Source organism: Alligator mississippiensis, chromosome 6, assembly GCF_030867095.1.
Source record: "Alligator mississippiensis isolate rAllMis1 chromosome 6, rAllMis1, whole genome shotgun sequence".
Taxonomy (NCBI): Eukaryota; Metazoa; Chordata; order Crocodylia; family Alligatoridae; genus Alligator; species Alligator mississippiensis.
In genome coordinates this window covers 1,753,194-1,777,281 of record NC_081829.1, presented here as the reverse complement: position 1 = coordinate 1,777,281, position 24,088 = coordinate 1,753,194, and the positions used below count along the sequence as shown (strand labels likewise).

Below are 24,088 nucleotides of genomic sequence, written 5' to 3'. Positions count from 1 at the left end.
AGCTCCATGCCCTAGGGCTGGGCTGAGCGGTGGAGATCAGCACCCAAACCCCGACTCGCGAAGTGCTTAATCCCCGCGGATTTAACACAGCTGGGCTTGGGAGTGGTGTCCCACAGCTGGGCCTGCCAGCACAGACTGGTGGTTGGGTTTATCCTGGGTCTGGGTAGAGGATGATCAGCACCAAAATGCAGATTTTGACAGTAAGCACCGCTGAGTCCGTGCTGTCACAGCACCAAGCGATGTTGCCAGCTGTGCGGCAGCACGTTCTATATCAAAATCGCAGTGCTCTGCCGCGCTGCTCCTGGGTGACCCTGGGAGGGAGTGCACTTCTCAGAGGTGCAATAAAGACATGCCCTTTCCCAAAAATTCCCGTCTCCTTCATGCAGCTCCCTCCTCTCCCTACACTCCTTCCATACGCTGCACGTGGCCCTCAGCCTTGGCTGTGAGGATCACACCGGGCACCACGTGGGAGTCACCCATGCCACCCCCAGCAGTTTTGCATCTGTCACTCTGAATCTCATCTCAGCTTCAATTCTCTCTTCCCCCTTGGCTTCAGGTCACTCTGTTGGCCCCACTTGGATTTCGAGGTGCCAAGAACAGTACACAGAAGCATGGGAAACCATCAAAACACAAGGAGAATCACCTGTTTGTAATAAGATGGTGGGGTAAATGGCCTTTGTAATTCATGCAATCATCGAATCGTAGAGAAGATGGGCTGGAAGGGACCTCTCTAAGTTATCTAGTCCAACCCTTGCCTAAGGCAAGATCTTCCCTATCCAAACCATCCTATACAAATCCAGCCTCTTAGCAAAATTACTGTCTACCCTGACACAACGCAAGACACAACACCCTAACCTGCCACAGGTGAAGCAGGGGGACCACAGCGGACAGCGTCCTGCTTCTGTAAAGGTTGTGAATGTACGCTCAGGAGATCACAGGAAGAAGGATTCACTTGTCTTCCCTCCTAATAATTCAGCCAACAAAGCCACTGAATCAGCACGAGTGTCGGTAGGGCCACCAGGTTCCCCTGTGTTTCCACATTAACAAGATAGCTTTGTTCCCATGTTGGTTGTTCTTTATGCAGAGTATAGTCAACTTTAGGCTGCTTTATAGGAGTACATTAGGATAAACTAGGTCAAGTACTGTGAAGTAGTTAGCTTAAACTTAGCTTAAACTCAAAATAGAGTTTAAGAAGCTAGTAGTAGGCAAAGCAACATTATGGGTGAGAGATGTGTAGCTAGCACCGGGATAAAAGTGAGACAGGATACAAGAACAGCAGAGTGAAAGGAGGTGAGTTCAGTCTGCCCTGGGTGTATCCAGTCTAACTGCAAAATAATAGGATAGGAAATAGAAGAGTCTCTTCCAATACTGGCATTAAGGCCACTTCATATTATCAGTTGACCAATCAAAAGGCCGCTCTGTCCGTGGCTGGCTCTCCTCTTATACTGAAATCCTGTTCTGACAGAAGAGCTCATCTGTAGATGGTGGATGCCGCTGTTTTCAGGACGTAATCTCTGAAACTTGGGTAAAGTAGGTTGCCCTAAAAGATTGGCCCCCTGCTAGTGATTTTAAAACCTTTGAGAGTGTAGTAAATTTGACGGATGAAGAAAACTTTCAGGAATTGTAATTTTTTTATTTTTTTGGTTTATAACTTTTTTCAACCTTTTCTAAGCTTTCAGGTTTCAATTTTGTTATCATGTACAGTGAGTATAGCCATCTTTTTTTCCTCAGGACATCTTTTTAAAGGACATTTGACTGGCAGTAAGTAGAATAATAAGAGTTCAACAAGGTCTGTATTTACTTACTGAACTTGTGAATTAAGAGCTTTATTACATATTTCAGAAAATCATTCTTTTAGACTACTTAATTTGATTGAAACAGGTCTTTTGGGCTGACTTTAGTCCCTCAGACCATATCTGGGGTCAACATTTATTTCTCATAATTTATTCTAAAATTAGTAGTTGCATAGTTCCTGCTTGTTGTCCGATTCCTAGGATTACAGATTGTTGCACCCTAGGCTGTGCAGTGGGTGACAGAAAGTGCATGAGCCAGGAATATTAGACCTCCCATGTTGCCCCACGGCTGCGCAGAGGGTGCCAGGAAGTGCAGGAAATCATAGCACTAACACGCTATCTCCTGTGATGTCCTTGGGTGTACAGCGGTTGAAGGGAGTGAAGGTGCTGGCATAGTGTTTCTCTGAATGGCTGATGCAGGTGGGACCAGCAGCTCCTACCAAAGGGAAAGGTTTCATCACTACTCCGTGTGGTGCCTGGGCACTGACCGATGGGAGGGACAGACAGAGAAACGGACAAGAATATGGACGTGGGGCAGGAGCAAGGGCTAAAAGGACATCTGCAACACAGGCTCCAGGAGATGTATGGAAAGACGAGAGGCAGGCACGAAAGGGGTTAGTCCAATCCCTCAGTGTACACCCACGATGGGAATGTACCTTGTTCCTCCTCCTCAGGATACACCTTGTGAAGAAAGCACCTTGCATCGCATGAACATTGACCCCCAAGTAACAAAAAGTGCCTTCCCAAGACCTGTCTTTCCATTCAGACTTCTTGTGTGCCATAAGCTGTGCCTCCCCCTCCTCCTCTTCCATGAACAGTTTGTCCTCTCTTGGAAGACTGCATGCTTTCCTGTTCAAACAATTTCTTCTTCAGTGAAGGCCACTGCTCCTTAGACACTTATAATGTCCTTCAACCCACGAGAAGAGTCTCCCCACCCTCTCTCCTTTGGACATCAACACCAAATCTTGCACAACCCCTAAGCTCAAATCCCAGCCTCACTGCTAGTGCCACGTGCAAAGCAGTGCTGATGTTTCCAACCTCCTTTTTGGATAAATGGCTGCGGGGAAAAAGGAGGGATTTGATCCAGTATCTTAGGAGCCCCCTCGCTTCCCACATTCCAAAAACTGCACAACATGTTATGAAGTAGAGAGTCAGTGACGCAAACCAAAATTATTTGTGGCGAAACTCCTGCAGCTTGCCAGTTATCTTACCCTCAGTCTTTCTCTTGTATTTGCAAATCTCTAGTGACACACCATATGGATGCATCCACTCTTTCCCCCTAAGCCACTATCAGATGCAGGCAGAGTGTGCCCACCCCTTGTAAATCAGACCTGCTTGACGTTGGTCTCTAGGGTCCTGAATGGAGCTGAGCTGACTTGGGCTGAAATAACAGAGAGCAGGGGATTGTGTAGTTGAGGTGCCCGTGACAGCCTCCTTGTAGAGCACCCAAGCTGAAAGTGTAGAAATCAGCTCTGCTGGGAACTCCCCTTGCACCTTTAATGGGAGCAGGAAGGATCTGAAAGAAAAAAGGAAGCCCCACAAATTGTTTTTCACTAAAACAGATCAAGCAGAGAGTGGGAGACACTTAATGGCCATTGGGTTAATTCTACTGCGCATTAGTGTGGCTGTCAGAAAATGTGCTAATGCGCAGTAGACTAGTACCATGAGCAGTAAGCGTCACGCAAAAAGCGTTCCTCTGCGCTAATGCGCAGTAGCGCCGATGACAGGTTTAGTACCTAGTAGGAAACTTAACGCGCTGTAACTACGGCACATTAAGGAACGTGTCCACGCACCCAGTTACCTTTACCCACTATGAAGGTTGATGTTGAGGAGGAGGAGGAAGAGGCAAAGAAAAGTCTCTTCCGAGAAGCTTTGTCTCAGTAAGAGAGAGGATGCCAGTCTTATGAATCACCTCCTCAGGGGCTAAATAAATAGCTGAGTTTCTGTGGGTGTGGAAAAACTAGTAGCTGTCCCTGATGTCTAATCTGAATGTGTCATGGAATAAAACACAATGCACGCATCCTGATCTCTGGAGATGTCCTGGCCTTGCTAACCGGAGCCTTTTCTCCGGCCGTTTCTCAGGTCGTTGTTGACTCGTGCCACGTTTTGCAATCCTGGGAATCCAAACACCAGGCGTGCGAGGCATTTACGGCGTCTCGAGGAGGCTTTTCGTCGGCCGGCCGCGTTTCCTGGAGAAATCCAAATTCACCTTTCTCGGAAAAATCCACTCCGCCACCCGCTAAAACCGTCGGATTTTGCATCCGGCTGTCAGTTTTGCATTTCCTGTGCGTTTTGCATCGGTTTCCCTTCGAACGCCCTCTCGACCAACCCCCGCCCTCCCGCCAAAACTGAACTCGTGAGAAACACGGGAGCTTTTCCTCCACTGCCTGTTTTGGGGTCGGCCGTCCAGGAAATAACGGGATTATGGGGGTGGGGGGGTGATATTTTGTATTGGATGAACAAGATAAAAAATTTGGGGGGGGGTAATTTTGGATTGGAGTGACTGCGCGCCCGGCTGGGCCGTGGGACCAGCTCGTGGCAGGTGCGAGGATGGAGCAATTCCAGCTTAACCCAAGGGGACTCCTGGGAGAGCCAGGGGGACTACAACTCCCGTGAGCCCCCCGCGCTCCCAGGATGCCGCGGGGCCGGAAGCGGCGAGGGCTGCTCCGCGTGTGGAAGGGCCTTTCCCATCGGGCTCTGCGAGTGGGGGAGTACTACGCTTCCCAGCCTGCCCCGCGCGCGCCGCGTGACCGGAAGCGGAAGCAGTTGCGGAGGGCCTGTCAGGGCGGGCGCCGCCATGGGCCGAGCGGGGCGTGTTCGGCCGCGGGCGCGGGCCAGGATGGGAGCGGCCCGCAGAGGAGGCGGAGGCGGAGCGCGGAGGTGGCGCGAGGTAGGAGGCAGCCGCGTCCCGGGACTTGCGACCCGCAACCCCGGCCTGGGGAGGGGAGGGAAGTGGGGGGAGGGGCAGCAGCAGTGACGTCCGGCTGCCTTTGATGTGGACAAACCGGCTTAAAAATACTTCCTGCGGCTTCCTCCTTCCCGGCCAGCTGGGCTGCGCCGCCCTGGGGTCGCTGCCTCTGCCAGCCGCCCTGGACAGGATGCACGCGGCCCCGCCTGCCTGCCCGAAAGCACACGGGCCGGGTCGGGGACGTGGCACGGGTCTGCGGGGGTGCAGGCCGGCGAGGTAAACACGCTTGCACCACCTCCGTGTGTGTGTGTGTGTGTGTGTGTGTGTGGGGGGGGGGGGTGTCTATCCCAGACCTCGGGGACTCGGACACTAAAGTTTTTCCTCGTGCCCAGCCTGAAACGATCGCGGAGGAGTTCGAGACCATTCAGCCATGGGGCACTGGTGAGCACCAGATCCTGGCGCACCCCCCGATGCACTTATAGACGGCCACTAAGTCCCCCCTGCGCCTGCGCTTTTCCAGGCTGAAGCGTCCCACGGCGCTCAGCCTCTCCTGTTTTCTTGCCCTCCGACCACGCGTCGGGGCTTCTCTCAGGGGGGGTGCGCGTGCTCCTGCGTGCGCCCCCTGCACGTTGCCGTGGCCCGAGACAAACGGTCTGAAAAGCCGTTTCTAACGGCAGCTTGCGCTCGGCGTGCAGTCGGATTTAGCTTCGCTAGAAAACGGTAAGGGTCGTGGAACAAATGGCAAAGCCGTAGGGGAAACGCAGAGCGCCTGAGCGAGGGACTAGCATGAGAGGGATGGGGGCGAGGGGGGAGCGCAGCAAGGTTGTGTAACTACAGTGTTGGCGTTGTAAGCCCAGGGTTGGGGGAGGGGGTTGCGATACTGAGAGAGAGAGGATGGATGCAAACAGACCCGTACAAAAGTCCACCATAGCGGAGGGTGCAAGTTGCACAAAGAAGTCACTAAGTCCGTACTTGATCGAAGCCGAGACGCGGCCTCTGTCTTTGCCAGGTTTGAAAGTGCTCGGCTCAGGCTGTCGTTATCCCGATCTCTGCTTTACGGAGCCGGGAGCAGAGGTGCAGAGACGGGGAGAAGTAACGTGGCCTGATGCTGCTCTGCAGGGTAGCTGCCGAGATGGAAAGAGATCCTGCTCTGCCTGCTAACCCGCGTTGCCTTTCAAAGTGACTGCCGGCTGAAGTTGCATCTGTCGAATTCAGGCTGGACATAAGGAAGAATTTCTTTACTGTCCGAGCCCCCAAGGTCTGGAACAGCCTGCCACCGGAGGTGGTTCAAGCGCCTTCATTGAACACCTTCAAGAGCAAACTGGATGCTTATCTTGCTGGGATCCTATGACCCCAGCTGACTTCCTGCCCTTTGGGCAGGGGGCTGGACTCGAGGATCTTCCGAGGTCCCTTCCAGCCCGAATGTCTATGAAATATGAAATAATTTTCTTTTCTCTGCTACACAACAGTGAGTCCTGAGACCACTGCCTGAAAAGGTTATAGAAATACCTTTCATATAACCCATCTCTGCATCTGGCAACACTTTGTATCTGGAGTTGTTTTCATTTCACTTCGTTGTGCCCTCTCCTCTCTTTACGCACCTCCCGGTGACAGACTTAATCTGTCAGGCATGTTTTGTCATTGTATGTCTATTGGCAGAGTACCCCAAACTAGTTGCATATAATTTACTAGATTTCGGAGCGCTCCACCTTCAGCAATCAGAGGGTTTCTATGTTCGAGAGAAATTTGATATGAAAACTAAAAGATTAAGCAGTTGGGCCTTCACTGGTGTAATCCAGGCTGTGGGACTCCTCTAAATCCAGCAGGTGTTTGCTCCTTGCAGTTACCGCTCCAGCGGAGGAGTGTGAGTTGCTCGATCCTACTAAGTAAACAGGGCTCGCTCGGGAGGAGCAGGATCAGACTGCCTGGCAGCTGTCTGATTCAACATGTTCCCCAGAATGTCCTTTGGACCCGTAATGTTGCTAGTCCCGTAACTTAAATAAGTGCTTTCCTTTGAAAGGGCTATGTAACTTTCAGGGGAATAATATCTTTGGCTGTGAACTAAACAAAATATGATTTAGGGAGAGACTCCATTTCAGAGTGGTCTTGTCAGCTCTCAGGAATTGAGTTGGTATCAGCTGGGTCAACAGGTGAAGGGAAAAACCCACAGAAACTGCAAGTATTCCAGATAAAGGGTATTGATAATTGAACTGGGGATTTCCTTCCCTCTGCGTCTGTTTAAAAAAAGTGTGCCATTATAGTGCAAAGGAGTATTTTGTGCCCTTGTCTGTAGGAGATGTAAAACGAGTGGGAATCGCTTGTGACCATTAACCTTATAAATTTTAAGACTGTAAACTTTTATTGGTGTTGCGCTGTTGGCCAAAGTTAGTGCAAATTACCTATATTTTACTAATTTTCCCTGTAACATTACCTTGATACAAGATTCCTCTTAGACAGCACCTGTCCTGGATCCCAAAAGTGGTTTGTGTTTTGTTTGGTCAAGTGGTTCCCATTTACTACAGATAGGCTGAACAGTGTTTTAGTAATTTGTAAAATGCTTTGGGGAATCCTCTTGCATTAAAGACGGTAAATAAGTATGATATTTTATAATTTACTGGTCATGTGAGTGTTGTACTATGCATATATTCAGTGTTTAATTGTCTATCTGCATAGGTGCTTGGACTTCTAAAGTGCTTGGCTAGTTTCCAGTTAATAAAATATGGAGATGGAGAGGATGAACCCAGGTCCTGGAGACGAGGAAGACCAAAAGGAAGAAAAAGATGAAAGAAACTGTCGAGCCTGTATTAATTGTGATAGAATCCATAAAACCATTTCCAAATGGATGCTTCCGGAGACTGCCAGAGCAACCTACTTGGAAAGAGCAAACTGTATCCCTCCTCCCTTGTTCATCATCTCCGTTAGCATTGCAGAGGTAGGACTGCTTTATCTGGTAATATTTAAAGCATCTCCCCTTGCTTTTCATCTGACACTTAATTTAGCTGAAGTAATGGAATTAGAATTTACTACCAGTGAGTTCATTTTAGCAAGGCAAGTTTTTTCTTTTATCTTCTCGACATTGAAATTTGCATCTGGCTAACAAAACTTGGTTGCCCATTACTTGCTGGTAACGTTTATTGTATCTTTTCATCCATTGTCCATACAAAGTTATGTATCATTTTAACATCCTATTTTTCATTTTCTTGCTGTTGAAGTAAACTTTGAACTGTCAGACTGAAATTTTCCATGTGTTACCTCTGTATCAAGGAAGTATGGAGGAGACTGGTTGTAATGTCAAAAGGTGGAAGAAATTAATAAACACTTCTTTCTTGCAGCTGGCTATTTTCATTTATTATGCTGTTTGGATGCCTCAGAAACAATGGATCACTCTGGATGAAGGGATCTGCAACAGTCCTTTTATTTATAAACCTAAGAAAAGGGAAGAAGCTTGGAGATTCATTTCTTATATGCTGGTGCATGCAGGGTAAGCAACATTACTATGTGCTGTGTCTATTTTGCAGATTCAAAACAAAGGATTTTGGGTCTGCTACCCCGGGCTTCCCTTGAAAATCTCAACTGACATAAACAGTTGTATTTAATTAGGAAATGGGTATTGGCAAAAGTGGAAAAGATCTTGCCAGATAATCAGACCTTGGAAGATGTATTTTTAAGGGCTACATGGATGTGTCTGCCAGGTGATACTCCCAAGAGCCTGTGGTTTCTGGCATCATGCTGGGGTTCATAATGGTACAAGAGTGATACCTACTGAGCTACCAGCTCACTTTCCATCATAGTAGGGTGGTTTTTATTTTATTTTTAAGTTCTGACTTAGCTCAAATCCACTTTATCACGTATGACCATCAGGCTCAAAAGTAGATTAGATAGAAGTAGCATTACTATCTCCATACTATATGTTAATTCTACCTCTTCTATGAGACCTGGTCTGCATAACATGGCCCAATTCCACCATTCACGCTGGGTGCCTTGATTTGAACTCAGAGGCCAGTTCAGGCCTTTTTGGCTGCAAATGCATAGCATAGATTCACCTTCTAAAAAGGAGGGCTTCTGCATTGTGAGTCAGTAGATTTACAGGACCTCTACAAGCATTAGACTTGCAGTTTGAGACTCTCATGTTTTTTTCTTTTCAGTGTTGAACACATTTTAGGAAATCTTGTCCTGCAACTTATTTTGGGGATCCCATTGGAAATGGTTCACAAAGGGCATCGTGTTGGGCTGGTTTATCTTGCTGGAGTGATTGGAGGTCAGTGTGCCATGGGAAATGGGCTAACTTAGTATTTAAATACTGTCTGTATCAAAAAACAAACTTGCTGTTTTCCGGGTGGGGGAATCTAAGTTCTAGTTATGGTCCCATATGAGTTAAATTGACCTGGTGAACATTTACTGTGTGTTGATTTACTAGGAAATTAATCCGGTTGCTCACGTGATTCCAGCTGGATATTTCCTTCACCCTTGCAGTTATTTTTCCTTAGGGCTTAACGTGCTCTTCATTCACACAGAAATAGAAACTCCTACAAAGTACTAGAGGACAGCATTTGTATTCTTGACATCTTTTAAAACAGGCTAATGAATCCTTTGAGGACAGTGAACGACCTACGCTGTTCCATTGGCTAGATTCTGCTGTTTATGGACTCAAGAAAATGTAGGCACAGAGAGTGCTTTTGTAAAAGTGCGTGTTAAAGATAGCAACAATACTCAACTGTCAAGTGTTGTCTCTGACGAGAGCAGTCTATTCAAAATGAGGCTGTGCTGTTCCTTTGTAACTTGCAGTGTCTTGCTCTGCAAACAAGAAAACGGGTTGTGTATCATCGCATTTGTTGATTTGGGGCCTCTTGCTCAAAGGGCCCATTGATGACCGGGGAGGCAGCGTGCCCGAGCCTTTATGTTCACAAGCATGCCTTGCCCATCTGCTCCTGCTCGTATTTTCCAAACCTCAGAATTCACCAGGGAGGCTGCTCCTGAGTATCTCTTGTGGCTGTGTTTGGGCAGACCAAGGATTGAGGCCTCAAAAGTGGCTGCAAAGAGGCACCCTCTGTATTTTCACGTATATTTATGCATGTGGTCATAAACGGTCAGGCCAAGGGCATCCTTGTGGGAGCACATTACTGCCATAGTGTAGAAATACCCACAGGGATCTTTTCTGATGTTTATTCTGCTTTTCCAACTGGTGGAGAAGTAATCTTTACCACAGTATTCTGGATGGATATGTGCCACCCACTGCTGCCAAGAAAAATGGGCATGTCCTGGCCTCAAGAACTTGAGTTTGTCCTGGTAGTTGTGAATGCAGTTTGTCTGTTCTCTTAGTCCAACAGCATAGCCAGAATATCACATGTCATTACACAGTTAAATCTGGTCTGAAACTGAACCCACTGACTGCATAAGTGACTGCTACATCATTGGATTTAAATGGAGATTTATTCACTTAGACAGCTGTGAATTTTAGATTTCTTTTCAAGCAAATCTCAGATTCTGTCCTAGGTTTCATGAAGGGGGGGAGAGGAGGGGGTGCAGAAGGAGGCTTCAAAAAAAGAAAAAGGAATTTTTAATTCTGCTTATCTTCACTCCTGCTTTAGATATTTGATTTACCTGACTATATGTTAGATGGCTAACTCTAAAATCCCTTCTTTAAATGTTACTGGTAGAGTTCAGTTGCTGAAATATGGAAAAAATTCTTGTTCTAGTGTAGGAGTAGGACACTAATATTTTGAGATTTTTATAGGAATATAGAATCATAGAAAAGTAGGTTTGAAAGGGACCTTAAGAGGTCACATCTAATCCAGCCCTCTGCTCAGGCAGCATCATCCTTGACTAAACCATGCCAGACAAGTGTTTGTCTAAGCTTTTGGGAATTTTCAAAGGATGGAGACTCCACAACCTCTGGTCAGCCTGTTCCAACCACCCTCCTAGTGAGGAGGTTCTTCCTAATATCCAATCTAAATTTCTCCTACAGCAATTTGAGACCATTGCTCCTTGTCTTGTCTCCTGTGGCTACAGAGAATCATTTATTTTCATTTTCTATATAACTACCCTTCAGGTATTTGAAGACTGGTAGGAATTTCCCACTCCAGTCTTCTCTTTAAATTGCATAATCCCAGTTCATTTAGACATTCCTCATAAGTCATGTTCCCAATGCCTCTGATTTTTGTCTCTCTGCTGGACTCTTGCTTGTCCACACCTTTCTTGAAATGTCCCAAAACCAGATCATAGTTGTTGCAACAATTCAAGTCCTTGTATTAAAATGGGGAAAAAATAAAGTTCAGAATTCAGTCATGAAACTGAAGTTTCCACTGGGAAATATCACCAGAGCTGTGAAGTTGCAAATAAAATACACTTCTAAATAGTTAAAAAAATATATATATTTTTAATAGTATACAGGGATCAAAACCTGTAGTCTTTAGCAGAGTATGACTTCAATTGCAACAGCAGGGTTCTGCCTTAGGACTTTAGGATTTTGAGATGTTCCTTAGTGGACTTTTGTGGATAACTCTTAGAAACCCTTGGTTTGTCTGGTCAGTGAACATTAAGGCAAGGAGACCCTGACAGAAGTGGAATCTATAACTTATTGCTAGGGTATCTTCTCTTTTGGGAGGTGTTGCAGCTCATGGCAGTGTCCTTGCCATTGTTCCTCATCTGGCTTATCTTACATTTGGTAAGCATTTCAGCCTTCTCTATGTTGGCTCCCCTAACGTGGAAGTTGCCCTGGTAGTGAGTTACAAATCCTGTTTTTGGGTTAGTGTAGTTATAGCCTTAGCTTTTTATTCATGTTGCTTTTGTTACTATCTAGTACAGGCTTGTCCAACATACGGGCCACCATGCGGCCCGCCAAGGCATTTTCTGAGGCCCGCGGTGCTGCGACAGGAAATGAGAGTAAACACAGTTTACTTTTGTTCCCACCCCTTGTCCCTCCCCCAGCCCCTCAGCAGCTTCCTAATGGCTGCTGAAGGGTTCGGGAAGGGACGAGGTTCCCACGCGCACCGCGTCAGCTTGAGGTTGCCAGCATGGTGTGTGTGGGAAGGGGAGTAGCCATGTGGCGCTCACGACAGGATGAGGCTAGCTGGAGTGGCAGGGGCTCAGCTGCACTTTCCCCTACCTGCGCTAGTCAGTCCCGAGCGGTGCACGGCTCCGCCGCCTCTGCTGGCTGGTGCCGACCCGGGCGGGTCTGTCCCATCTGGAGCAGCATGCAGCTGAAGCCGGATTCCCACGTGTTGCTGTGGCCGGGAGGAGCCTGGCCAGGTCAACACCAGCCAGCAGAGGTGGCGGCAGAGCCGTGTGCCTCTCGGGACTGACCGGTGCAGGCAGGCGAAAATGCAGCTGAGCCCCTACTGCTCCAGCCGGGCTCGTCCCATCCCGAGCGGCACACGGCTCTGCCGCCGCTTCTGCTGGCCGGTGGAGACCCGGCCGGCCTCCTCCCATCCCCAGCAGCACGTGGGAACCCGGCTTCAGCCGCATGCTGCTCTGGATAGGATGGACCCAGCCGGGTCAGCACCGGCCAGGAAAAGCGGCATGTAGCTGAAACTGGCTTCCCACATGCTACTGGGGACGGGAGGAGCCCAACTGGGTCTGCGCCGGCCAGCAGAAGCGGTGGCGGAGCCGTGTGCCGCTTGGGATGAGCCCGGCAGGAGCTGAGTTGCATTTTCCTCCTGAGCGTACATGGCTCCGCTGACGCTTCTGCTGGCCGGTGCTGACCCGGCTGGGCTCCTCCCGTCCCCAGTAGCACGTGGGAAGCTGCGTGCTGCTCTGGGTGGGACAGATCTGCTCGGGTCGGCACCAGCCAGCAGAAGCGGCAGCGGAGCCATGTGCCGTTCAGGACTGACGAGCGCAGGTAGGGGGAAAGTGCAGCTGAGCCCCTTCTGCTCCAGCTGGCCTCATCCTGAGGTTCATTTCATGTTTATGAAATGCTTGGAGAGCCCCACATAGATGCACTGCATAGAAATGCAAAATATATTTTGATTTATTTGGTTGGCACCTTGGGCTGAGATTTTCAAAGCTGAGTCAAAAGGCCAACTTCCATTAAAAGGAATGAGATTTAGAGGGCTCCAAATCCTTTATGACAACTTTGTAACATGCCTATCTATCCCTTTTTGCAACTCAGCCATAGTTTGGAAGCTCAGCCAAAGAACATAAGAGCTTCTGAACATAAGAGCATAAAAAGTGTCATGCTTGGTCAGCCCCATGGTCCATCCAGCTCAGTATCCTGTCCCGAACAGTGGCAGAGGTGGATGCTATAGAGGGAGAGTTTTGAACTGGTTAGACCCATTTCATTGTCACTTCCTGCAACTTCATTGGTTTACATCACTTCTTGATGTGATACCACTTCCTGTGAGGTCTTTGAATATGGCTTGCTGGCCCACGGGGTGATAAAAAGTTCGTGATGCGGCCCCACATTCACAAAGGTTGGACACCCCTGATCTAGTACCTTTTAAAATACTTGTCTGTTGTGATTTTTAGCTTCCAGTATGGCTGACGATGATCTTATCCCACCAAAGTTGGCACAAGGATCTGAAGTCTAAAGATGGTTCTATCTTTTCAGGTTCCTTGGCCAGCTCAGTCTTTGATCCCATGCAGGCTCTGGTGGGGGCTTCAGGAGGAGTCTACGCCCTGATTGGAGGCTACTTTATGAACATATTAGTGGTAAGGACATGACTAATAATGCACAAAAAGTATCCATACTTTCTAGTACTTAAGCTTTTTTGTTTAAAAAGCTCAAATGTTGCTCCCCAAAGAGGAATAATTGAGGGAGAACCGCTACAGAGGTACAGTCTGATTTGAATGTGTTGATCTGGGTGTGACCTTGCAGGATCAAAGCTTTATAGATATTTTCCTTTATCAGCAAAGAAAACTAGGGCTAGAGACAGACTTAACATTAGGAGTGTTTCAGAAATGGTTAGCTGCCAGACAGATATACAGCACTCGGATAAGAGGATATTTTTAGTAACTCTTCACTGATTTATATGGAAGGACACTGCTGCTTTTGCTTTAAAAAAATGTGAAAGAAGAGAACAACCGCAGCCTATTGGATTATGTTCTAAATTTGTTTGAGCTCGGGCATAGCTGTTTCCCTCTGGTTCAAATTCTCCAGCAATAAAATGAGAATTGTTATATTAGTGTTTGAAAGGTGTTGTAGGTATGTGGAAATGTCTTAGTGCCTTTAGAGAGATTGTTGCATACAGTTTTGTCTGTCTGTTGTGCAGTGGATTAATCATTCTTCCCCCCCCCCCCCCCCCCCCTTCTCTCTCTTCAAGAACTTCAGAGAAATGATTCCTTTGTTTGGTGTCTTCAGATTGGTCTTCATCATGTCTATAGGTAACGTTGATGTCATTAATTTGGTCTGTCAGGATAAAGACTGTATGTAATAAATACACTATTAAACTCATGCATAGACACATTCCCACCTGCAGCCCAAAATACCAACTGGTCAGGGACTTACTAGTTCCCCTCGCGTTTCGCTGGAGAGCTGAATTCAATGCAAGTTTCTTGCATTTTGTTTAAATTAAAGTATAAATAAATCTGAGTCTTAAACTGTTCTGTGTCTTTGGCACTTCTAAATATTAAATGTATGGTACAAAGCTGTGCATGATACTTTACAAAATACTGATTTGAATAGCTTCCTTCTAGCAGGGCCAACTTTGGCCAGAATTAGAATCTTGTACTAGACAGCAGTATTTATCCAGTCTGCCTTTTTTAAGATGCTGAATTTCACTCAAAATTTGACTTTCAGTTCTGAGTGAAGCAGACTCTAGTTTGTATATTAGTGTCCTGGGTACCACCTGAAAGATGGTTCTCTGTTTTAAACCCATTGTTTTGGTGTTGCTCTAAAAAAGCCTGCCAATTCGAATAACCAATCCAAGGCTCTCTGTTTTGTTTTCTTAGTTGGAACAGATGTTGGATTTGCTCTCTACAGAAGATTTATAGCCCCTGTGAATGGACCACAAGTAAGTGCATTCTTAAGTAACATAACTTGGAATTATGCAAGCCCTAGGAAAGCATACTTAGTGTTACAGCATTAACTACAGACTATCAAGTATTGGAATTGAGTAGAAACAAAACAAGTACTCCTAATTAAAACATTGGCATTTCGTTTTCCTCAAGAAACAAATGAGGGATGAACAAAGGTAAATTGGCTGAAGGTAAACTTGAGAAATTACAATTCCTTCGTTCCACCAGAACTCCATTTTCCTGGCTTTTGGAAACCATCCATCGATTCCCAAGGAATCTAAAGAAATTATAGGATGATGTGAAAGCCAGGAAAACTTGAGACATGAGCATATCTAATATAGTAGTTGTAACACATCCATTGCTTTGATTTCATCCAATAAGAGCTTTGACTTCCAGCCGTGCTAATTGTCACAAGGGTGACGATTGGTACTGTGCATTGTATAAGATCGGTTATTTCTAGTTTGAATAGCTGCACTTCAGTTACGGATTGTGAGCGAGTATAAATCAAAGATCTCGGGTCAGTAGGACTAGCACGTTCTGCTAGAGATTCTTGGTTTAGATGGCAGATGGTCATGGCCCACACTGAGTGACAATACACATCACGCGCTTGTAGTTAACATGATGTGTTTGCTCCAGGATGGATGTATCTCTTGGCAACAGCATTCATTCCTTGTATTCATCTGCATTTAACATGCTTGAAAATGTGAAAGCTCTGTTATGATTCATCAACATGGAAGGAATATTGCCAAACCAAACCTGCCTTTTGAACTGTATCTTAAAATGATTGTTTTGGAATCTCTCCATCATAAATATTGATAAATGTCTCATTTTCTAAGAAGCAATCACATAATCTTGTTAGAGCCTGGTATCTGGTTGCAAAAACAGTAGGGGGAGCACAAGTTATTTTAACTTTTCTGGCTCTTTCCCTTATTGCTGATATCAGTAACAAGGAAGTAAATATAGCTGTGGCCATCTAGATGATTGAAAGCATGTGCGTTTAGGTGCTACGGTTTTTTTTCAGTTCTATCTTGGCATGCTGTTGTTCTTGCCTATGTGTATTTTCGTACTGTGCTCATCACTTTAACAGTGATCTTTTCTTAACTTGTGAGCTAAGCAGTGTTGAGCTTGTTCAGACTCTCAACTGGAATTCCTGGGTCCTGTGTTCATCGCGTTCTGGAGAATTGTTGCACCCTTAGAATCGCTGTGCAAGGAACGTCCCAGCTTGAGACCAAAGAGCCGCTGTGCTCAGATATGCCATATTCTGAGTGAGGCATCAAGCCAATCAAAGACGACTGAAACCCTTTTACTAAGAATAGGAAGGTTAATTGGTTCCTAACTGATGGAGTTCTTAATTGTAAACAACTTCATTTGTCTCCCAAAACTCATGATTGTATTTCTGATGTAAAACATGATTGCAGCTGTCTCTTGATCCCTTCATCAACGGATATGTAATGTGTTGCTATTTTTCCTGTGAAGAAATATTACATTTAAGTACTTGGTGACCCCTAAGTGTCCTCCACCTGCCTTAGGGTAAAGTACTGTTCATAAGATGTGTGTGCATTCCTGGGGTGAATACTGACGTGTCTCAGTCTTTAAAAGTAACTGAACAGTTTCTTTTTCTTTCTGTTTCCTCCCCAGGTGTCCTTTGTGGCTCACGTTGCAGGTGGCCTGGCTGGGATGTCCATAGGTTACGTCATTTTCAGCTGCTTTGATAAGAGCTTTATAAAAGATCCGCGATTTTGGATTTCTATTGTTGCTTATTTGGTCTGTGTTGTGGCTGCTGTATTGTTTAACATCTTTCTTTCACCTGCAAACTAAACCAAACTAATCGTGAAAGAATTGTTAAAATTTTCAGGGAACTGACATAAAAAACTTGTCATTTTTGTATAACTACAGAAGGACTCTGTAAATGTAGTCTTTTTTTAAACAGTTTTTAGATTTTTAAAAAGTCACCTTGACAGTGATCCTGTCTTGGAAATTAAATGTTTTTACTAAAATATATATAACTTAACACCCTCCCCCCCCAAATAAAGCCTTTTTCATATTATTGCTTTGTATACAATTGAACTAAATAAAATGGTTCTTGGTTGCTTTTATAGATTTCTTTTCTACTTTGTTTTAAACCGAGTTGCCTTTGTGATGTGACTAAATACGAGATATCAGAGATTACTTTTTCACATAATTTTTCACGTTTTTTACCAGTGTTCTGGTCTCAAAAATAGTGATCAGTAAAACAAAGTAATCTTTTTAGAAGATGGTGTAAGGTTTTACAGCTGTATATTTATTTACATACTTGATGTATATGCTGCCCGTACCAACAAAGGCTCAGGGCAGCTTATACTAAGAGGCAAAATAACTTCTATAAAACCAGATTGACTATTAAAATAAGACCTAAAACAAAAGCCCCCTCCCCAGCTTAGCTCTGCTTGCTAAGACCCTCCTAATTTGGCAGGAATTTAAGGCATTTCAAGCTCGGGCTCTGGCATGCCTCAAAGGGGAGGGAGTTCTGGAGTTGAGGGAGTCCCTGCTGAAAACGTCCTCCATGCAGCTGCACCGAGCAGACACTGACATCGGTGCATTGATGGTACTTGCAGGAGGGTGGTCTTGGCTGACTTCAGGGATTGTGTTGGGCTGTGTAAGGGAAAAGGCTGTCCCCTAAGTGTGTTGTGGGTAAGGGAAAAATACACAGTGTAGAACAGATAGGGTTTTTCCTTCATCTTTCTCACCTTATAATACAAGCCCCATTAACTTGGCCTGAGCAGTGGGATCCAGTGTGCTGTTCTGTTCCTGCAGTCAGTGGCACTCACTGCAGACAGAGGAAGTTTTCCTGGCAGCTTGTCTTTAAATTTAAAAAGCTTAGGGGGATTATACATAGAGCTACGGCAAGCCTGCCTTTCTGTAGGGTTCCTTGGACTTTCCTCCAAACTGGCAAATAATAGCTCCTTTTGCAGACAACATAACAACCTACATAGATCATGAAAACGTAACCTAGGGCTGGAAGGAGCTCTTTTGACTCCAGTCCCCTCCTGTTGCACATACCATGCACCATCTTCACTCATGTAATAAATTATTTGCACCCAATGTGGATTAGTTGTGCGCCCTGGCTGCTCCTTTGGCAGGCTGTTCCAGCGATTTGGGAGCCCTAAGCTCTATGTCTGTCTTGGATTATGTAACCCAAGAAGGGCAGAGACTGTTTTCTTCTGATGCCTCTAGGGTGAAAGAGGTTGGTTTGTACTGTATTTACTTCTCTCTTACAGGAACCTCCTGGCACTGAAATACTGAGCCTGTTCAGACTGGCTCTTTGTTCTGCATTTTATATAACCTTGAGAAGGAAAGGGAAGGGTTGCATGCCATGGTGAAGTCCAGATAGAAAGGGCTCTAGAGGCTGGTACCTGAGACTTGATTCATCCACACCAGCAAAATTGGCAGCAGTATATGCTGTAGATAACAAAATGGCCTGTTTCTAGGAGAAACACACCGAAGCATGAAATACTCATCATCATAGTAGTCAGTATTCTCATTAAAATGGAATTACAAGTATTGCTACATAGAGTAAATTTGATGAGTTTTTAATTTCCCCGACTAAAAAGTCCAGGATGACACTATTCCAGTCGACGGTTATATCAGTTTCAGTGAGCTAAAGATTTCTTGAGCATAATATTATGTATCGTGGAAGCGAATGTTTCTCTTGCCACCTATCTTTTAAAGCAAAACAAAACCAAGTTCCTTGAATTATTGAGTCTGTCCACTCCACTGCTATAAATATCCTAACTGGGGAGAATTTAGGGATTTAGGTGGATTAATATTCTGTCTTTTTAATTGATATAAAAAGCTTTTGATGAGAAGGAAACATGTTTAGAAAGGTGTTTTAAGTAGCACTCGAAACGGATGATGACAGACCTAATGGAAGAAGGCCCTTCTGGTGCTTATGGGCATGACCAATCACACTAGGATAAAGTTTCATTCAGCTGTGAAATCGGACATGACCGATTGATTGTTACTCGCTGCCAGGATATCGATTAGCTCTGGAGAGCTTTCGGCACAGGCTGTACAATGCACTGCTTGTATCAGGAACTTGGTTTTTATGCAATGAATGGACGAGAATAAAACTAAGCAACTGGGCATTGCTAGATGTAGCATGCCATAACTGTCCACTCTGGTGATTTATTTTACTTTTATTTTTTTTAAGGCCTGATTGTATGTTGTTAACGGACAGATTTGTTTAGTGATCCACCACACCGGTGCACTGGGCTGACCAGGTTTGCTACAAGAAAAGCTTTGCACAAAAAAGTTTTCTGTCTTCCCAACTTTTCCCCAGATATTCTAAAATGTAACATGTCTGGCTTTTTCTAAGACCTTGATGCATCAATTGCAAATGTAGAAGTGTTTAGAAATCTCGTGTCCCAAAGTGCATCTTGTCTACAATGTTGTCTTATGTTCAAATTTATGTAAATTGCAAAAAGTTTGCAGATATACAGCGTGTATGCGGCGTGATATACAATGCGATGCTGCGGCTAGTAAAGCGACCAAAACGCTGGCTTGCATCCATAGATGCTTCTCAAGCAAATCCCGGGACGTCATTCTCCCCCTGTACTCGGCCTTAGTGAGGCCGCAGCTGGAGTACTGCGTCCAGTTTTGGGCTCCACAATTCAAAAAGGCTGTGGAGAAGCTTGAGAGAGTCCAGAGAAGAGCCACGTGCATGATCTGGGGTCAGGGAAGCAGACCCTACGATGACAGGCTGAGAGCCCTGGGGCTCTTTAGCCTGGAAAAGCGCAGGCTCAGGGGTGATCTGATGGCCACCTACAAGTTTATCAGGGGTGATCACCAGGATCTGGGGGAACGTTTGTTCACCAGAGCGCCCCAAGGGATGACGAGGACGAATGGTCACAAACTACTACAAGACCGTTTCAGGCTGGACATAAGGAAGAATTTCTTTACTGTCCGAGCCCCCAAGGTCTGGAACAGCCTGCCACCGGAGGTGGTTCAAGCGCCTTCATTGAACACCTTCCAGATGAAACTGGATGCTTATCTTGCTGGGATCCTATGACCCCAGCTGACTTCCTGCCCTTTGGGCGGGGGGCTGGACTCGATGATCTTCCGAGGTCCCTTCCAGCCCTAATGTCTATGCAACCTATGAAACGTGTGTACAATTTAAAATCCTCTTGCACTGATTATTGCTTCCATTTATAGCTAATATGTGTGTTTGTCCCAGGGAACTGTTACAAAAGAAAAGAAGGAAGAAGAAACCTTTTAGACTCCTGGAGTTTTGAGTTTTTTGATTCGGAAAAGGATTGTTTTATTGTAGCAGTTCAACTTTGGTCAGTTAATTTTTTGCTAGAAGCCATTGCATTGTAGATTGATTTTTCCTGCCTCCCCTGCAACTATAAGTTCAGTGTACAAAGCACGCGTTTAATGCTCCATTTAATGCTGCAGCAGTGAAAGAAGCACTTTTTGGAAATGATGTGAAATCTCTCATAAATGGAAGATAATAGACACTGACTGTCTTGGATACTGTGGTGGTCTTACTTGACTTACCTTGGTAAAGGAAAGGTATGTTTTTATTCCTTGTATTTCTTCTATCCAGTTGTTTAAAAAGCTGATTGAAAATACATTTTTCCTCTCTCTCAGGCTGTTTCATTGTAAGGCTTGCTTTGTCAATGTTGCTATGTTCTATCTTCAATCTCCATTTAATTCTTCATGAAACTTCTATCCTGTAAAGAGGAAATTATTTAAATCCTAGCAAAACCAGTTGCTTCCAAAACCATCTTTGTCTGTATTTAATCTGAGATTCATCTCTATTTTTAATACAGTTGAGCCTATTACGTTATACTTGCTGCATATTTTATATTAAAACTGCCAACATAATTGAATTGTTTTATCATTACAGATATATATTGTAAAACAGCTCTACACTTCTATCAATGCAATGCATAAAATTCAATACATGTTTAAAATACTTCAAATGGCCCTTTGGCTGGATATTTCAGAATATTTCATTGTAAAGCAGAAAGCAGCATAATGCAAGACTTGTGATTTAATATAAGCTTTTGACTGTAATGACTGATGAACTGCTGGTAAAAAAAAAATCCATTTTTCCCCCCTTGAAATATTTATTTTTAATAGAAACAGGACCACAGATTTCATTTGGTATTATCCCATTATAGAACGCGGTATTCACTTCAGATACCAGTATCGCTGGTCATAAGAAAGCTGCCTGAAACTGTGCTGTCTCTTCAGGATAGTCATCCAGAATACACTGGCAGAATGATGTGTACAAAAGGCACTTTATTATGTTCGTCTTAAATATATTGCTGTGCCCTCAGTGGTGTAACAAGAATACTGAGGGTCATAAATCTTCACCGAAACAGTCACTGGATCCTGATTTTTCTGATATCGTGTACTAGGAACTAGCTCCGATTAAACTTCCACCGCAGCAGTGCTTGCTCAAGCTTTCTGAAAACACCCCTTCTCCTGATAACTTGCATAGGCAGGTGCAATCCAAACCATGGGAAGGCTCTTCTAGCACGGCTGCAGGTTTCGGGAGTCCATAAAAGCAGTGTCCCAGGGTGGCTGTATTTTACAAAGCGTGGGGGGTTCATTCCTGGGTGAACTGTAGAAAAGGCCTGGTGGCATCTACCCTGTTCACAGCAATGCCTCCCCTCCAGTCCTAGGGACGGGTCACACGTTATGGCTTTGACTGCATGATGTACCTTTCACCCTTAAGCTGTATTTCCTCAAATGATTTTTCAAAGTTATGTGAGAGGCAAGGATTTTTTGAGTGATACCTTCTGAATCGATAGCTGGTTTGACTAGAAAGAAAACTGGTTTTCTTCTGCAGATGTGCTGATCCTGTTGAAAAGTATAATTAAAAAGCAGCAGCTCCACCTGGGAGGTTATTTCCAGCTGTAGGGCTAATGAGTTTGTGACAGATATTTCTGACGATCCCTTTTAATGGCAAGCTCACTCAGGTGAGACTCTTGTTCACTCTCAAAGGAACTGTAAAATCAGGGCAGTTTTCCTTTAAATCAGGGGTGCTAAAGTGTAAGATTTTTGCACCTCATGCAAAGCTTTCTGCTTCTGTGAAACAGCCTCTATAAGTGACTATGTGTTAATTGTAAGAGGTGTTTGCTCCCAATAATATCAAGTTCTTTTTAATATATAAAACACTGTCAAAAGCCTGCAACTGTGATGCCATTTGATATTTCTCTCTCATGGCTTTTAGTGCTAAGATGGCAGAGTGACCATGGGAGACTGGAATTTCCTTGGTGGCATTTTGGAGGAAGTCCACATTCACTCCACTATTATTGGAAAGATCTGGCTAACTATCCTATTCGTATTTCGAATGCTTGTCCTTGGAGTGGCAGCCGAAGATGTCTGGAACGATGAGCAGTCAGAATTCATATGCAATACCGAGCAACCTGGCTGCAGAAATGTTTGCTACGATGAGGCCTTTCCCATCTCTCTTATAAGATACTGGGTCTTGCAAGTTATATTTGTATCTTCACCTTCTTTGGTATATATGGGCCATGCCTTATACAGACTCAGAGCATTAGAAAAGGAGAGACAAAAGAAGAAGACACAGGTCAGACTGGAACTTGAAAGTGTTGAATTAGAAACGACTGAAATTCGAAAAAGACTGGAGAGCGAGCTTCGTGAACTGGGCCAAAGAAAGCTGAACAAAGCACCCCTAAGAGGCTCCTTGCTTGGCACATACGTGATGCATATTTTTACTAGATCAGCATTTGAAGTTGGGTTTATGATTGGGCAGTATCTTCTTTATGGGTTTCAGCTCGATCCCCTCTACAAGTGTCAGCGAGAGCCATGTCCAAACACAGTAGATTGTTTTGTGTCGAGGCCAACGGAGAAGACTGTGTTCATATTATTTATGCAGTCGATAGCAACCGTGTCGCTCTGTTTAAACATATTGGAAATTATCCACCTAGGGTTCAAAAAAGTTAAGGAAGGGCTTTGTGGGCAGGATGAGAAAAAGGATGACATTGATGACTTCTACGTAAGTAAATCAAAGGCAAACTCCGTAGTACCCCGGTCTTCCATGGGAACCTCTTCAACTCCACAAAAAACACTTCCTTCCGCACTCAGCGATTACACCTTGCTGATAGAAAAGCCTCCTGACGCAGTGGTCTATCCCGTTTTAAAGCCACCTTCTGTGTTCCAGTCTATTCAAAACAGCCAGACAGAGAGTAGCGATAATTGTCTCCTGATTGAACAAAAAAATAAACTCTCAGAAGGGATGCAGACTTCTAACGCTGGCAACAGTCAGCCTGGCAAGACTATGATCAGCTCGAATGATAATGAAACTTTAATTAAAGTATTTGAGTCAGAAAGCAATTATATTCAGAAACAAGATGGAGACAAACAGTTCCCCAATGGTACTTTTTGTGGTCGTATAGATGCTGCTAGAGGGACGTGCTCAAACAGCCTTGTTGACCTGCCACCTGGGTGTTCTCTGCAATCTGACACTGCGTCCATTGCTTCGGCGGACGGCCTGGCCAAGCCAGGTGAAAATCCTTCCTTGTGCAGCTTCTCTGCCCTGTTTGCGAGTGCGGGGTCTCCAGCATTTTGTCCCGCGGGCAAGAACGGGAAACACCCTAGTTTCAGTGGAAGCAAAGCCCTGCCTGTCTGCAAGATGGACTGCAAACCATCCAGCAGACCGGACACTCCTGATTCTCTGGGCAAGATGAGCTCGGACTCCAAACAGTACAAGGACTACGATAATCCTCAGGCTCTCTCCCTCTCTCGGCAAATGTCCTTGGCAAGGAACACCAGCAGCAGGCGTTCTCCTACCGATCTCCAAATCTAAGTGACTGGACAGTACTTTTGTGTTTCAGCTACTATCTCATCAATATATTGCACCAGAAATATGTGAGCCCTGGGGAAACAGGGACGTTGTACTGTAGCATGAGTAATAGCTATTTCTGATGGTAGTCAGCTGTTCCACCTAGGGAATGTGAAACACGAATAGAGTGAGCACTTCTTCAGAAGTTGGGGGGTACTCTTCTAAAGAAGCATGTAACAATTCAATTCAATTCATTATTAAGGATTCTGGCTAAAAGCCTTGCTCCTGAAAACAGCGTGGAAGCATGTAACAATTGATTTCTCCGTAATAAAAACATGATTTAATGGGGATGTCAGACTAAATTCCCCCCCCCCTCCCCTCCGTTCCAAAAACAGGAGGTGGTAAAGGTCACGGTCATTCGTACCAACTCCTATTGTAGGAAAATGCTGGAAACTTGAAAGTCAAGGTCTAGGCCTCACTACATACAAAGAATGGATTTCTAACGGGCAGCGTATAAAAAGATAAAGATTAATTATTATTGTCTGAAAGCATTTAATTAAGAACTGCAAAGTGAAATTAAGCAAAGGGAAAGGTACAGTCTGGCAGGAAAATCCTGTAACAGGAGTTCATTCTTTTCTC

General features: G+C 45.0%; 2 protein-coding genes across 3 annotated transcripts; both read left to right on the top strand.

The window, feature by feature from the left end:
- The first annotated feature begins 4,520 nt into the window (after positions 1–4,520).
- On the top strand, positions 4,521–16,748 carry RHBDL2 (rhomboid like 2). Of its 2 annotated transcripts, none has more exons than XM_006262488.4 (8): positions 4,521–4,683; positions 7,375–7,633; positions 8,034–8,182; positions 8,847–8,959; positions 13,247–13,347; positions 13,959–14,019; positions 14,587–14,648; positions 16,291–16,748. In XM_006262488.4, exons 2-8 carry the CDS (start codon positions 7,421–7,423, stop codon positions 16,468–16,470), a joined length of 879 nt encoding a protein of 292 aa, XP_006262550.2. In that variant the 5' UTR covers positions 4,521–4,683; positions 7,375–7,420; the 3' UTR covers positions 16,471–16,748. The 2 variants fall into 2 exon arrangements, with proteins under 2 accessions (XP_006262550.2, XP_019345798.1); XM_019490253.2 differs by lacking the exon at positions 4,521–4,683 and adding an exon at positions 4,780–4,977.
- Positions 16,749–21,862: 5,114 nt separating this feature from the next.
- Positions 21,863–23,473, top strand: GJA9 (gap junction protein alpha 9). Its single transcript, XM_006262491.4, has one exon. It carries the CDS (start codon positions 21,896–21,898, stop codon positions 23,471–23,473), a length of 1,578 nt encoding a protein of 525 aa, XP_006262553.2. The 5' UTR covers positions 21,863–21,895.
- Positions 23,474–24,088: the final 615 nt, after the last annotated feature.

What these genes read in the sequence shown, in the direction of transcription:
- GJA9 (XM_006262491.4), top strand. Translation starts at nt 21,896, where the DNA reads ATGGGAGACTGGAATTTCCTTGGTGGCATTTTGGAGGAAGTCCACATT.
- RHBDL2 (XM_006262488.4), top strand. Translation starts at nt 7,421, where the DNA reads ATGGAGATGGAGAGGATGAACCCAGGTCCTGGAGACGAGGAAGACCAA. An exon ending in ACTTTATGAACATATTAGTG is followed by an intron (nt 13,348 to 13,958) that starts GTAAGGACATGA and finishes TCTCTCTTCAAG; the next exon opens with AACTTCAGAGAAATGATTCC. An exon ending in GGTCTTCATCATGTCTATAG is followed by an intron (nt 14,020 to 14,586) that starts GTAACGTTGATG and finishes TTGTTTTCTTAG; the next exon opens with TTGGAACAGATGTTGGATTT.